At 36.7% G+C, this 15,328-nt stretch overlaps 1 protein-coding gene across 3 annotated transcripts in view; it reads left to right on the plus strand.

Moving 5' to 3' along the window:
* Positions 1-4,127: 4,127 nt before the first annotated feature.
* Positions 4,128-15,328, plus strand: part of LOC107267001 (dopamine D2-like receptor) — a 142,813-nt gene continuing 131,612 nt past the window's right edge. For all 3 annotated transcript variants that reach the window (XM_015738160.2, XM_025084261.1, XM_015738170.2), the window contains exons 1-2: positions 4,128-5,609; positions 13,814-14,731. In XM_015738160.2, coding sequence (XP_015593646.1) covers positions 14,063-14,731 — 669 coding nt within the window. In that variant the 5' untranslated portion in view covers positions 4,128-5,609; positions 13,814-14,062. The remainder of the gene's footprint in view (positions 5,610-13,813; positions 14,732-15,328) is intronic.

Below are 15,328 nucleotides of genomic sequence, written 5' to 3' on the forward strand. Positions count from 1 at the left end.
AAGATCAAATTGTATTTGTGAAGGTTGCCGTTTCGACGGACGATCTTGCAAAATTTAGCACGGACATCAACCATGGAAAGTTTTATACAGTTCATGATCATACAAAATGTCTTGAATCAACCTCATAATTTCTCGAATGAAGCAAAAAATTCCTGGAATTGATCTGTAGCTCCAAGAACAAGCGGGCTCGACGACCTTAATTAAGCACGTAGTAGAACCACTGAAGTGTCGATAAATGTGGGTGCAGTAATCTGTATGCAGAACCAGCCACCTTATTCTACTTAAATACTAACGTGAAATAGTAGCACATACATTTAAAAGAATAAAGTTAAAAATGACCACATTTTACAATTTGTCGCTTTTAATATAGGCCAATATTATTTTTCAATACTGTGAATAGTGTACACTTAACGGTCGAAAAAAATTAATATATTATAAGTATGCGAGCCATACCTGGCCGAATTTTAATGGTAATATATGATTCATATAATGGCTTTTCTACTCGAAGTATTTTAAAGAGTTTGATCAAAGTTATTTTCAGTTTCCTTTTTTTCTTATACTTCGATTTCACCGTCTTTCTTTCAACTCCTTTTCGTCGTTCTTCGAACTTTATTGCTACGATATTCTGCAGCTACTAAGGCGCCCAGGATCAGTCGTACATTCTTTCGCGCAATATCTGGTGTTACGAAATTCCAAAAATACCAACATTCTCGCCTCTTTATACCTGCTAAATCTCTCGGAATGTAGAACTATCCCATTCGCTGACATTTAAAAATACTCGTAATAATAAAACATTAATGACTTCACAGCAGTATTTAATATGTCATGTAGTGGCCACTCGATAATGACGCTTGCCGTCAACGTTGCGCATGCACATCCTCAAAAACCTTACTTACGCTCTGTGTCTTTTTCTTCTTTCCAGCCATAAAACGATTGTTCCGTCTCTTAAATTCATAACCGCTATTACCATAATCGATTTACAATTCAGTTCCATCTATCAAAAAACCAAAATTATAGATGCGGATAAATTTAATCGAAAGATTACAGATGTCTGATTATTAATTTTGAAATCACATGACAATAGAGCCATTACAAAATGGATTGTCTAAGGAAGGGCGTATCGTAATAAGGTACATCCAGTGGAATTCGGTAGAATTTTCGGTATTACAAATATAGACCTGGTGAGACTCCTAGAAATTTTTGAGAACTTTATTGAATTTCAAAACCTTAAATAAACTAAATTGAAATTTGAAAGAATAGAAGTATATGAAAGAAACCTTTTATTTAAAGAATCTTAATGAAATTCAAAGCATTTATTTATCAATTTATATTATTATTCAACTCACCAAGAATACGTAACTGCTTATCGAGCTGAAATATAGGTATATTATTTTATTTTATAATCCTACTACCGCTACTATTAAAATATTAAAGCTTCACATTTATCATGTCGCTATAATTAAAAAAGGAGAAATTTCATGGAGAAATTATATTGTGAGAAAGAAAAATGTCTCTAACATGATAGCAAAGCCCAGTTTTAGGCAGGTTTCCAACTTGGCAAGCATCGTAGGCATAAGTAATGTCTACGTCAGAGCTTGTTCAATGTTGATGCAATGTGGTCCTTTTGGCAATAGACTTAGTTTCAAATTTCAAAATCACTGTCCTTTACGATAGGCTGTAAAGTTTTTGTGAGGTCGACCTCATTTCGACGTTGAAAAGATGCATGGCGTGGAAAGGTATCGTCTTGATCTTAAAGAGATACTTCACGTTCTGAACACTAACTTTTAAAAGTACCATTCATTTTCAAATGGGTCTGGTCATTAATACAAGAGATTGGATCCGTCATAATGTATAGGATGGTCTACTAAAAACCGAGCTCCTAAATATATCTCTTTGTTGTAAAGATTTTGAAAAATGTTCAAAGTATAATTTGAATGCTCTCGAAGGCTGAACATAATGAACAAAGATTTTTTTCTAAAGTTATTTTTCCCGAAGTTATCGAGTCTCCATATTTAAAACATGAAGCTATGTTTTTTTTTTTTTTTTGTTAAGATTAGATATTTAATTAAGACTAATGTAACCTATGACACATTGATATTTTATTCGCAAATTTTTTAAACATAGTGTTTAAGCTGTCAAAAGTTCTGTTATTCGAATTCCTACATTTCCGGGAATTAAGGTAATTCGTGAATGGAAACAAATACACTTTCTATTAGCTTACTAATGGATACTATAAGTCTCCTCAAATAATTTAATTACATGAGAATAGGTGGAAAGATATAGATAGGATCAGAAAATTGATTCTTATATAAATTACCTTATTCTCGCATGTTTTGTCTACTTTTGCCATAAACGAAAATCATGTCCATTTTATCTCCTTGCGAGTACCTCACGTTTTTATACATGCAAAGATTATTTTGTTTTTTTGATAATTAAGGATTCAAATAATGTAACTTCCGCTAATGTAATAGGAATATATTTTAAATTTATGTATAAAAGCACCAATTCATCATATATCGTTGAACTAGTCTTAATTAAATTTCTTATTTTATTAAACAAAAAACATAGTTTAAATTTTTCCCTGTCAGACAAAATGATATTGCAAAAAATTCATTTTTCCGTCGTGTTCAAATTTCAAAACCATTTAAATTATACGATCTTTTCAGATCGACACAACCATATGAGATTTTTAGGTATTCAAAGTCTGATGAACCACCCTGTATAGTTTCGTTGCGAATATCCACTTCCCCCCTCATTTTTTTTTACATCCAGTTTCTTGGTGCTCTTTGATCCATCTTCATACTTTAGACACATCTCACCCCTCGGGCCGTATTTATTCTGTTTTATGTCCAGGCACAAGAAGAGGAACACATTGAAGGAGGAGAGTGAATAATGAGGCACTTGTCATTTTCGACGTAGAACGTCAGGGGTGAATATAATTTCCAGAAAGGCATAAAGCTAATCTAAGGCAGAGTCCCGACGATTTTGTAAGTAAATGTGAGTGAAGGAGAAAGAGCCCTTTTAAGGATCGTCCCTAATAGTGAAAATTGACACTATTACTGGGTCAGATCGAGCATGGTAATCCTCGCGTGAGTCTCCTTAAGCCAATTACCCTTATTATCTTAGATAATCAGAAAGGAGTCGTCGTTTCGCACTGGGAACCAAGTACCCAAAAATGAGTCGTCAGCTAATCGAGACCAATTTACAAATTTCGAGTAATATTATTATAGTCAGTTCACGAGTGAAATGTGTTTATTTGACAGATCTAATACAATAAAATCCGTGCCAAGTCCCACACGGTGTTGCATAAAATTTATATTACAAAGTTAATTACACACATGGCTTTACACTGAAATATATTAAGTGAAATATATTAAATATAAGTTACAGAAATGCATTTCAGGTTACATAGACCCATGAAATAAAAATTTTGTCAATAAGTGTCTTAAGAGATAATATGCTTAGTTTTAGTTTCAGCCAATTAGTAAAAGTAACATTCGATGTCAGTGTACATCTATAAAAAAAAAACTATCCGGTGTTCTTTAAAATTATAGAAATCCGAAAACACCAACGTTCATTGAATGGTGACTGGGTCGCGGAGCGACATAAATTTGTAAAATGGCTCCTTCGCGATTTGAATCTTCTTTACGCGGTGCTGCCCCAACAAGAAACTATTATTGAAATTCCACCCAAAAGCAGACCTGCAAGCTTGCAAATTCCATTCCGTATTTGCGTTTGCTCTACTTCCAATTGTTTGTATCTACATGCCCATGGTGTCAAATAAGATAATAAATAAATACATGTACCACGACTACTGTAGCAAATGTCTATGAATCATGCCAAAAACACTACTGATAACAAAATGAAAAAATGTAGCCAACCGGAAAGAAAGAATCGAGTATAACGATACCGATATTGGATAGGGTAGCGTGGTATAGCAGCGTGCATAAAGATCTTCCCTGCCAAGGAAGTAGATAACATAGCACACAGTAACTCCACGTCGCGGAGCTTGCGCGAACTTCGATGAGCTTCGGAGTAGGATCGTAGTCGAGGCTTGGGGGTTGGTTGGCCAGGGGATGGAATACACCCTCGTTACGTGGGAGAGCAGGAGCAGATTCGGAAGAACTCTCTGGCTAGACAGCCAGTCGCTCGCCGTTCGCTCACCGACGAACTCTCAGTGTAGGTGGCGACGCGAGTATGAGGACTCTCCCCGGCGCCATTCGCGAGACCAACGTTGGACGTTCGTCCACCGTCGTCGTCGTCGTCCTCGTCGTCGCCGTCGACGACGCCTAGACGCGCTGCGACTACGGTCGCCGGTTGCAGAAATATTCCCGTGTTAGAAAGGAAAAAAATTCTTCAAAAACTATAATAGACAGATAAAACTTCTCGCGCGATTCGATTCTCCCGGAGACCGCGATTTTTTGAGACAAGGAAAAGCTCTTTGCCCATTGGGCTACTTCCTTTTTCATCAGTGCGTACTTGACTTTTTCTACTTTTTAGTTTTTGGTGTCTTCGCGATAAGAAGATAATGCGATAAAATTCTGAAATAAATTACCGTCTACTTCACTTAACTGATCTTATAAAAACGTCCAACGAAAGCGCCCTCGGATCGGATCGCTATAACTAACAAACGAGAATTCAAATGCAATATATATTAGATAGTGCTGACACATTGTGTACAGAGTGAAATGATAATTTGCTGTATATAAATGAGATACTGGACATTATCTCATGAACTTGACTATAATCGCCAGTTTGATATCATAATCCTTTTCGATGTGTTTATGTATTATTTTCATTGTTCAAAAAGTGATCTTGGTCATAGTTAAGAGAATTCAACTTAAAACAATAAAGGATTAATTTTCAACGTGTTGCTTGTACGTTTTGCCATCTTGCGGTTCAATGTGTATGACAAGATACAGTGCTAAAGTTTAAAAAACTTGAGCGAAAGTCTGAAAGCGACTGAATAAAAAAGTGTAAGCAATGATTAAAGCGACACAGCAAGAACTACAGCTTGCTCAAATTTCTCACGTAAATGTTTCGTAAAATGTGAATAAGTCGAAGTTCCTCGTGAATGATTTTGAAGAAAGCTTAGAAGGAGCAAAGGAAAATCACTGCCCGTCCAACCCACCATATAGCAGCCATTCAGGTACTTGGGATTTCGTAAATCTCCGCACAATGCAGCCGGCAGGATCAGGAGAGTATGCTTTTTCGTGAAGTTGGAAAATATTGAATCAATTTTTCAAAAGGGAATGGAGAAGCTTAAAGCCTTCGATTGCACTTCGCTCTTGTTCAGAAGAAAGACTCTAAAGATATATACGGATGAAGTTAAAGGGATTCTACAGGACAGTTGAAAATGTCAATACGAGTCCATGTGAAACAAAAATAACCAAAATATGACAATGCTTAACATATATCACTACGATGTGGAATTATTGGCAGCCTGCTGTTGACCACGTATTGTTAGTACGATTCATTGGCGTTCAATGGACCGATTGATTTGCGAAACAAATTTCCATGCTAATTGGGGGCTAATTAAAATAATGGTGCTGAAGAAAATGAAAAATCTAAACGAACGAGCAATCGCCATGCTGCGCCAATTGTATTCGGTAAGTTGATACACACACAATTGTACGTACGTATTTCTTTTTCATTTTCACATCACTTTCTCTTTGCTGGTAAACCGAATTGTAGAGTAATTTAAAAATTCATCATGTGTCTCGTGCAAAGTTTTATCCAGGTGACTTCGTTTCATTTGCATTGCAAAAGTCAACCGTGCTTCCAATAATTACAAAGTGATCGAACATTTAAAAGTACAATAGAGTACGTAAGTCAATTACGGAACGAAGAAATGGTCAAATAACGAAAGATAACGAAGAATCTAAAAGCTCAATGTAAAGAAGCTTTTTTTTTCTTTTTCAGTTTCTCCTAGTCCCTTCATCCATTGATCGCATCACGTCGCTCTTGATGTATTAAAGGAAGGACTGCGTGAAATATATCCCAGGCATTTTCATTATCGTTTTTTTTTACTTACGTAGTATATTATACGTACCCGGATCAAAGCATAATGTAGTAATGTAAGAAGACAGTAGTTATATAGTATATACATATATATATTTCCTTAAATTGGCATCTTATCCTGCAGAACCCTCGTCGATCCGATGAAAGGAGAAATTCTTTCTTTCATAGCCCGTATTTTAGATTATCCTTATATTTTTCTGAAGGATTTAGTATAATCCTTTGAAATGGATAAATATCAGAAACCTTGAAAACTAGAAACAATCCAAACTACCAATAGGTATTAGCTTACGTTATCAAAATAATCCATTCTCATCTCAATATATACATATATGTCGCAAGCCTAATTTTCCTTCATCTAGTGTAATCTATCCCTTTTACCCTAATTTAAAAAATGGCGTATTTTTTATTTCTAAAATGTACAACCACTTGCATCGACATTACATTTGATGATGAGAAATTGATTATAAGCTGATCGAGTTTTTATAGCTGCACCCGTTGTACGTATTCACATCAACTTACAATTTATAATAAAATTTATTAGATTATTGGAAATCTGTAGTTTATCTAATATCTATACTTGCCTAATAGCTTCAGCTACATGTCGTGAAAGGACAATACGAAGGTGAATTTTACGAGCCGAGAATTTCATGACGAGCCACCAGCAGGAAATCGTGTAACGTAGGTATCATTGGAAAATACGGAATTTTCTGATATTTACCACAAAACGAAGAAGGTTAACCTTTTATCTTATGAGACTAATTGGCCAGTAAATAGCAACTATGAATACTAACAACAGAAGAGACATATCCCTGTTCCATCTATAAATTGAATATAGGGTTATGAACAATACGTATATTTATACGGTTACGTTCAGCTGATGATACAATATCATCGTTCCGTCTAAAATTTCTGCATTTATATATTATTATTCATCTTTCAGCAGCAATTTGACGAGATCTAAATAATTTTCAACGTTTCGCACGAGCTTCAAGGTAATAGGCAGCTAACCAATGAAGCAGAAAGGATATCACGTAGGCAGGCCTCATTAGTAGAGCTTCTTGCTAATTGCAGAAAATTAATTATGTAATTATTTCGTAAATTTATCTAAGACTAGCTTGCAGCGCTAAAGGCTTTCTCTTGCCCCGTTATCATTCGTTCTCCCCTTTCGAGCGCCATTCGTAAACCAGCCACGAATTATCATCCCTTTCTTGAAATATTCAATGCAACTTTTTCGTTTTTACCTACAGGGAAAATTAGTCTAAAAGTACGCAGCATCACATTTACATTATGAAATGATAAATAAGTATAATCATTGCACACTCATTGTCAGTAATTATAATATTTATTATACATCATTATAAAGTAAGTGATGCAGCAGTATATGTGAAAAAAAATAATTCATTTAATCAGTTCTCATCGTAAATGACATTTAACCGTATTTCAAGTAAATTTGGCATCAACATTTTTTTTCTAAAAATGGTCAATTCCTTTCTTTTTTAAAATGCTATCGTGTTCCAAGAGCACGCAATAACAATTTCTCAAGTGTGCGCACGTCGTGCCGTAGGGAATTGGTACTCGAACTCATACGTGTTTTATCCATCCATTTCCTTTTCTATGATTTTCCGTAAATAAACACGAATAACTACAAACTAAAATCAAACGGAAAACTTGTCTTTACTGAATATAAAGATTAAATTGAATGTAAAACGTATAAAAAACAGTTGTCCAAAAGTTGTCCAAAATCTTCACTGATTACTTCAGTCTGTTTAAAATATGTAATTTTTATGCTTGAATAAACAGTTTTTAATAGATCATATATAATATTCTTCGGCTGCCTGTGTCAGTTCTACTTTTCTATGTGCTTAAGTCTGCGTACTCCAAAAATAGATTGGGTACTCATAGGAAGTAATACACATAGCAAAATTTTTTATTGCCAAACCTTTTTTTTGCTAAAGGTAATATGTGGTCAATCAATGGAAATCAATGAAAACTCATCCATTACCCTTGCCAAAAGAGTATTGAATGGTTTTTAGTGGTAAATTTTGCTCCGGATATGCCCAAGAGTAGATAAATGCGATCCGCTGAAAATTATTAAAATTATAAACAAAGGCGTTTATGTCGATGTGTTAGAATTAATAAATTGTTTCTAGATATATATGAATTTCAATTTATCACATGATCTATATAACGTTCTGTTATACCTGAAGACAATGCCAAAAAAAATATGTTACGTGGGTACTCTAAGGTTAGTTCACCCTAAACTTTCTCCTTACCCTTTTCCTCCTTATACTTTATTAGAGGCTTCACTATTGTTTCACAGGAATGTTGCTAGTGACAATAGACGAATGTCTATTGTCAAACATTGTCATAGTCGAACATTTGTACACGTCTAAACACTATCTAAGGGTAGTCCACTGCTTAGTGTTTGCTATCCACATAACACTGGGACGTTAGAAATACGTCATATAGACGTCTTTAATCGCCACTACTGACATACGATAGACATCCATAAATCCGCAAATGACATCTTGCATACGTCATTCTGGAGTGTGTTTGTCCCACCTACGAATGTCTTTCAGTCCGTCCCTTGCACATCCTACCTGTCACTCATAGGATGTATCTCTAACATCCATCTGACAAGTTGCTTCACACGAATAGGATAATCTTATAAGGTAGATGGCTCAGTCATCGGCCATATACCGGTACAGTCACCGGTTGGCTTAAGCCGCGAGAAGCCATCCTAGTTGCATTTCTCGAGGGCAACATAACTTATGAAATGACACAACAATGGAAGTCAAATGCGCTGGAAATGACGCGTCTGCGAACAGGTTAAAAAACAATCAATCAAGCACTTTTTAGAAAAAAAGTAGAAAATAAGATAAACCAAATAACCTATTGACTATTACACGCGTGTAAGGTTCCCAAAAGGTATTGTAGTTAGTAAATATAAAATATGTAATAATCATAATAAATGGACAACATAAATGCCGACATTAAAACGACATTCTAAAGACGTCATACTGCGTCATGTTTAAGAACATCTGCATAAGACGTCTACCAGATTTATTACGCATAGCATTTTTCAACCGGACGTCAGTAGTATGTTGCAGACATACTTCGGATGACGTTTGCATGTTCTGTGTCGTGTGCGTAGTCCGTAACTGGCTGTCAGTTAGTCAAGACGTTAATAGAAATTTTTGCTGCATCTCGAAAAGTAAATGTTCGCTAAGAAATTTTGCTTTGTAATATGTTTCGCTCCATCTAAATGACAAAATCTGTAGAATCGCCGTAAAGAGTGTGCAGCTTTTGCCGGTTAAAGTCACTGACTTTCAGTCCAAATGGCAAAGCGTGAGAAAGCTTGTTCAGCTATATGTAAGAATGGCTAAAGCCTGTGCTGTCTACGATGCTTCCGTCTTGCGGCTTCATATCGCATGCACGTTTCTAATTTTTCCGCATCCTATATTTTTTATTTATTCTCACAAATGTCGAACAAGAAACGATTTCATGAAAATTTCGTTTTCTTGGAAATCTCATTTAGACACAACGTGACATAAATTTCCATCCGACGAATCCCCGTGAATAGCAATTTCTGTAGTTTTCTTATAGAACGCAGCATCACGATTGAACAAGAATGATGGCCTGTATATTTCTAAATCCTGTATCTTTAAAACAGCTTCGTGAAGGGTCAGATAAAATCCTATCGATGTGACAAAGTTCTTTTTTCTCTTTTTTTTTTAAAGTTACTTGCGCTTCGTATTTTTACTGACGTACGTATCTGCTCTCACCCTCATGCGACCCCTCGATTAAAGTCTGAAAGCGTTGGGCTTCGATGCAATATTATTTTTAAGCATTTGTTTCAAGCACACGTATACGTGTGCAATGTGGATTCATTCAAGTTTTATTTACGTTTCATATCCATCGTTTCAATCGGCTTTTGTTTAAAATTTACGGCAATGATTTTGTCCTTCACGTGATTTCTATGCACGACATTGTATATCTGACTGAAGTTTTAATGTATGACGTATATGATTAATTGGCTGTGATAACGTGAAGGGTAGATAAATGTGGATGGAAAAAGAAATTCCCTGTTCTCTCGCCAGAGCCGTTGCCATTCGCCACGTATCGTGAACTCGAATGTCTGAATTAGGTTAGCCTGCAAACTGCACATAATGATCCGTGAGAAACTTTTGGTACCATACGGATGAAGAATTTTATACTTTTGCATAAGGCAGCCGTATCCTTTTATTTTCTTTATGAATAACAGTTTTTTTTTTCTTCTAGTCTTTATGCATATATACATTTATATTTCGCGTTTCTCCTTTTCGTTTGAATATCGCATTCCTGAATGTTTTACTGAAAAAAGCATGAATTCGGGAAAAGTCCAAAATGGCCACGGCGGTGTATCTACACTATGTATTTTCTTTATAAAAGGGAGTTTACGATTCATTATTTTTTCGTGATGGGGAAGATCCACTCACGAGGGAAAAGTAATACGTAGTGAATAAATTAACGAATTTTCCAAAGTTTCGTCTCAAGTGACAACCCAACATTTTTGCTGATTACTGTAGGCAGTATATATGTATAGTTAATATAACTTGATAAATATTAATAAAGGTAGAAAAATACGAGGAAATATTTTAAGTTAAATTATGAAATTTCTTTATCTTACTTTGGTAATGAGTTACAAATTTTTGATGCTACAGAAGAACTAAATGTTCATTGCAAAATATGTACAATATTTACCATGCACTAGTAAAGATTCATAAAAAGTACATTTTCATTATAGAATATGTACTTAGGATACAGTCAATCACACATGGATAAAGTCAATTGCAAGTACAGATTTGTTTTACAGGCAGTATATAAGTAAAAATTGATCAGTGATCAGTCACTGTACAGTAACTTACATACAATGTTTTTACTTGGGGCAACTTTAACAGAAGTTGTCTTCTTTTACTTAAACCGCTTCATCACTTTTTTAAACTCTGTCAATGATTGACTCTTCGATCACTTACGAACATAAAGTAAAAGTTCACTTTATACATACATACTTCATCTCCGTGTATCACACATTTTAATACAAGGTGTGCCAGAACTACTTATACACCGGAAAGTGGGCGATAGCTGGAGGTCCCTCGACTACCATCCCGCAAAGAGTTTGTAGAAATTCACAATAGTTCCTAAAATGGAAGCATTTAAGGACTTCCGCGGGTCGTGGCTGCGTGGTGGGAGGTGCAGTTGTGTAAGGCAAAAATTAGCTGCTTCGGACGGATCGCGCGATTAGCAATAAATTGTTTCACGGTTCAAGTGCCAAGCGCATACGTTCACAGACTGGTGTGACGCCAGATTCGTAGCCCATTACGTCACTGATCTAAAACTCAAAAAAAAATAAAATACTGAGGTGTCAAAGCTCCCCTAACAAGTAATACGTCCGTCGGCACAGCGCTCACGTGAAGAATTGACGAGAAGCCGTGAGTGGGAAACCAACTGACAACAAGAACTAACAAGAAAACGTTATTTGCTCTTACTATATTGCATCGCGCCAGTATCGACAGTCTCAACGAATGCACTAGGACACTCTGTATATGCGAACAAATAGGCAGAGTCTGTCAAGATAAAATATACAGATATTGGGCTGGAAACTTGGTCAACATATTCCTTTCAGTTTCTGTGGAAGACTACGATCAGTCATTTTATCTGTTATAGTTTAGGTTTTTCTTTTTATTACAGCCAGCACTGGTATCGTTACAAAATTTTGTACACTGATAAAAAAACTTGTTAATACTGCATGAGTAATTGTTGATATTTGACCAGTTGCCAAATTCTCTTTGCCATTCATTTTCAGATACAGAGTAAGAGCAATTATTGACATGCAATTGATGTGTAGTATCGGAAACGGATTCTGTGGTGAAGGACGTTAAGAAACACGTAACGGAAATATTTCCGTTAAGTCAGGATGTTTAGTTAAGAATAGACTTATGTAACTTGTTTAGGGTTTAAAGATAGGTATGATCCTTCTCGAAGGTAGTCCGATGCTTCTCAGGAAGAATTTAATCAAAGATTATTGACGCAGAGAAATCGAAGATAAACCTGACGCAGCCTTTCGCCACATACATAGTGGATTTACTGGATTCGTTGGTTGTATGTGATCCTCCTCGATGAGGAGAGTAAGAGCACTTCCGAATTGAATAACAAATGAGACATACGTGTCGTGGACGGAGGATTTGAACTCTATATATGCAATACTTAGTTAATAAATTCATTGGGTAATTCACTATACATGCTATAATACCCACAGATGTCTTAGTAGTTACAGATTATAATAAAATCATATAAATACTAAATAAATCCTGTAGCTGTACAAAAAGAAGGTTAACTTATTTCTGTATTACATTAACTTTAATATCTGCGTCAATATCTATTGCCATTTTAAAATAACTTGACACATAAAATTAACGATAACATATTATTTACTCAAAATAACATTATTTATTAAATATTATTAACCGTCTGAAATATTTGCGGGTTTATTAGATTCACAACTAGTTCAATTTATTGTCATAATAATCATAACATTTATTTAATTCAATATTCAAAATTCCGAAAAATTTGTTTACGAACGCATCTTTATCGACTGACACAGGAATATACATATACCGATACATAAAATCAATTCAATGTATAACCCATACGGATATAAAATTATATTTTAAATTTGCTGCAAATGATCTTTTTAAATCCATATCTTTCTCTTAAAAAAATACAATGCATATACAATGAATGATTCACCCTGAGTATAAAAATTTTTACGACACGACACGTCAGTAGTTAACTCCAATGTTTTTCTCAAAGGTCAAGAAAGTCAGTATAACACATTTGCTAAGGAATAAGAAACCAATGGAGAAGACATAATGGTTAACCCACGCCTTTTAAATCAGGACTACAGTTCGTGATGAAATTCAATTTTGGTGGGTACATACCCAAGAGGCCAAGATTGCGAAGGGGAAAGTTGGCCAAGAAAGAAAGAAAAAAAAGAGGAAATGGAATTTTCTTCAACTTTATATTTGTGCGTGGAGATTTGTCAGGATGATAGCATAAATCGAAATGGCGTGTCAAGTGTACATAGGACACTGAATGATATAAGAGATCACAACGTAAAATCGTCCTTCTGAATTCAGGAAAGAAAGTCTGACGAATTTCGTTTTTTAAGATAATCGCAGTGGTGGACATACGAGCTTCCGATTCGCTCCAACTGGATATTACTGAAAATACATACATCTATTCATTAATTCATCCCCTTATTGCTTTGACGTTTGAATTGAAACTCCTCAGCATCTTCTTAAGAGTGCTTGAACGATTTCGATTAGTCGAGATTTCAAAATTCACAAAAAGTTGTCTTCTTGTGCTTTTACGTTCATGCAACGCGCAATCTTTCACTTCTCGCTGAAAAATCTTTCTAGCAGCATTCAACTGTAGATTCAATTTTGTGGGAAAAAACAGCGAGGAGAGAATAGAGAAAAGGAACAGAGAACTACTGAGGAGAGGCTGGCGACATAAGAGTGGAGGGAGGAAGGAAAGAAAGATGACATGCGCGAGAAAGAGAGGGACGAGATGTAGGATAGTTCCCTAGTAGAAAGATTAATTCACTACAAGGTGTGGAAAGTTCGCGATCCTCGACGGTATAGAGCCTGACGCGTAACGCAACGCGTTCGTTTTGCCTTTCAAAATGTTAAATATACGCCCACCCTTGAAAATGGCCATAGTGATCCTAAGAGTTGACTTTTTGTTCCAGGAATCAATAAAGTCGAAAGACTGAGAACGGAACACCCCAAGTCTCGATAGCTCTACAGTTTTTATAGACCGTAGCCCTCTGCTGCGATAGGCTGGCGTTTCGAACGAGCTTGCAGGAGCGTAGCAACGCCACTTGCCAAAGGGTGACAATGGCAGCGAAGGACGGGAAGCCAGCTTGGGCGAGACGGACGAAGATTTCGTGATTCGACGCCAATCAGCTGGTCGTACGAGGAGGGGCGAAGAGGCCAGGATGGAGGCTCGAGGAAGCGAGCTGTACACGAGGACCCTCGTCGAGAACAACACTCGTCCTTATGAGTTCCACTACCCCAACGAGACGGAGAAAACGGTGGAGACGATCGAGCGAATAAATCGATTGAACGGGAGTTCGTTTCGTAATGAAAGCGCACTCGGCAGCGCTGAACTGAACTGGTTCAACGACTCTGCCTCTGTCTTGGGCGGCTCGTCCTCGACTCCAACCACCTCCGAGAACTACACAGTGATATCAGACCTATTCGTCTTTGAGGATCTGAATGATTACATCAACAGGCTGAACTACACTGCCTTCACGAATCTCACGTATTACGATGGCACGAGCCTGAACTTTAGTGCGGGAAACAGCAGTTGCTCTTCGATCGTTTCGGGTGGCGTCAGGGTTGGGGAGTGTAGTGCGGGCGCGAGCGTCGGCGTCGGGGTGGGCGTCGGTGCGGCCGGAGCGGCCGAGAAATCCAACGTGAACAATTGGTGGGCGCTAATACTCGTCGTGGTACCCTGCCTCACGTTATTCGGCAACGTTCTCGTCATCCTGGCGGTTGCAAGAGAAAGGGCTTTACAGACGGTTACCAATTATTTCATCGTAAGCTTGGCCCTGGCTGACCTTCTGGTAGCTGTACTGGTTATGCCGTTCGCCGTTTACGTTCTGGTACGTTTATTTAATATATATATATATCTTCGGTATATTACAAAATTACTCCTAGCATGTCCTACCTTGCCTTATCGTATCTTGTCATGTATTTCACTCTCGTACCATTCTTTACCATCTGCTGTTTTTCCCTTTGTTGATTGCCTGTTATGGATGGTATACGAAGAGGGTAAAAAAACACGCGGAAGTACTTGCTGTGAGAGCTATCAGCAAAGAAAGTAGTTCTTTGGTCACAATTTTTATTCAAGGTTTGGCTTTCATCTTCAAGTTTAAGCCATTCTGTCGAAGTACAGCTATATCGCGCTCGTTTTATATGAGATTTACTGAATTCTTAAATAAAAGTCCTTTCCAGTAGAAGATCTAGAAGTTCTTACGTCGGAAGACCGAGCAGCACACGAATAATTATTTACGATATCTATACCCTTACGTTTCCTCCTAATTAGGCCTTTCGGAAAACGATCTCTACCCTCGATATTTTACAATTCTAATGCATTCATTGTCCGCACGACTAAGCGCCAAATTCATTCCTGAGTGTTGAACAACGCCAAACGTTCAAATTCGTCGGCAGACAAAGACTCTTAGGGCATAGAATCCTCG

The sequence above is a fragment of the Cephus cinctus genome, unplaced genomic scaffold (genome assembly GCF_000341935.2).
Source record: "Cephus cinctus unplaced genomic scaffold, Ccin1 Ccin1_scaffold0025, whole genome shotgun sequence".
NCBI classification, from domain to species: domain Eukaryota; kingdom Metazoa; phylum Arthropoda; class Insecta; order Hymenoptera; family Cephidae; genus Cephus; species Cephus cinctus.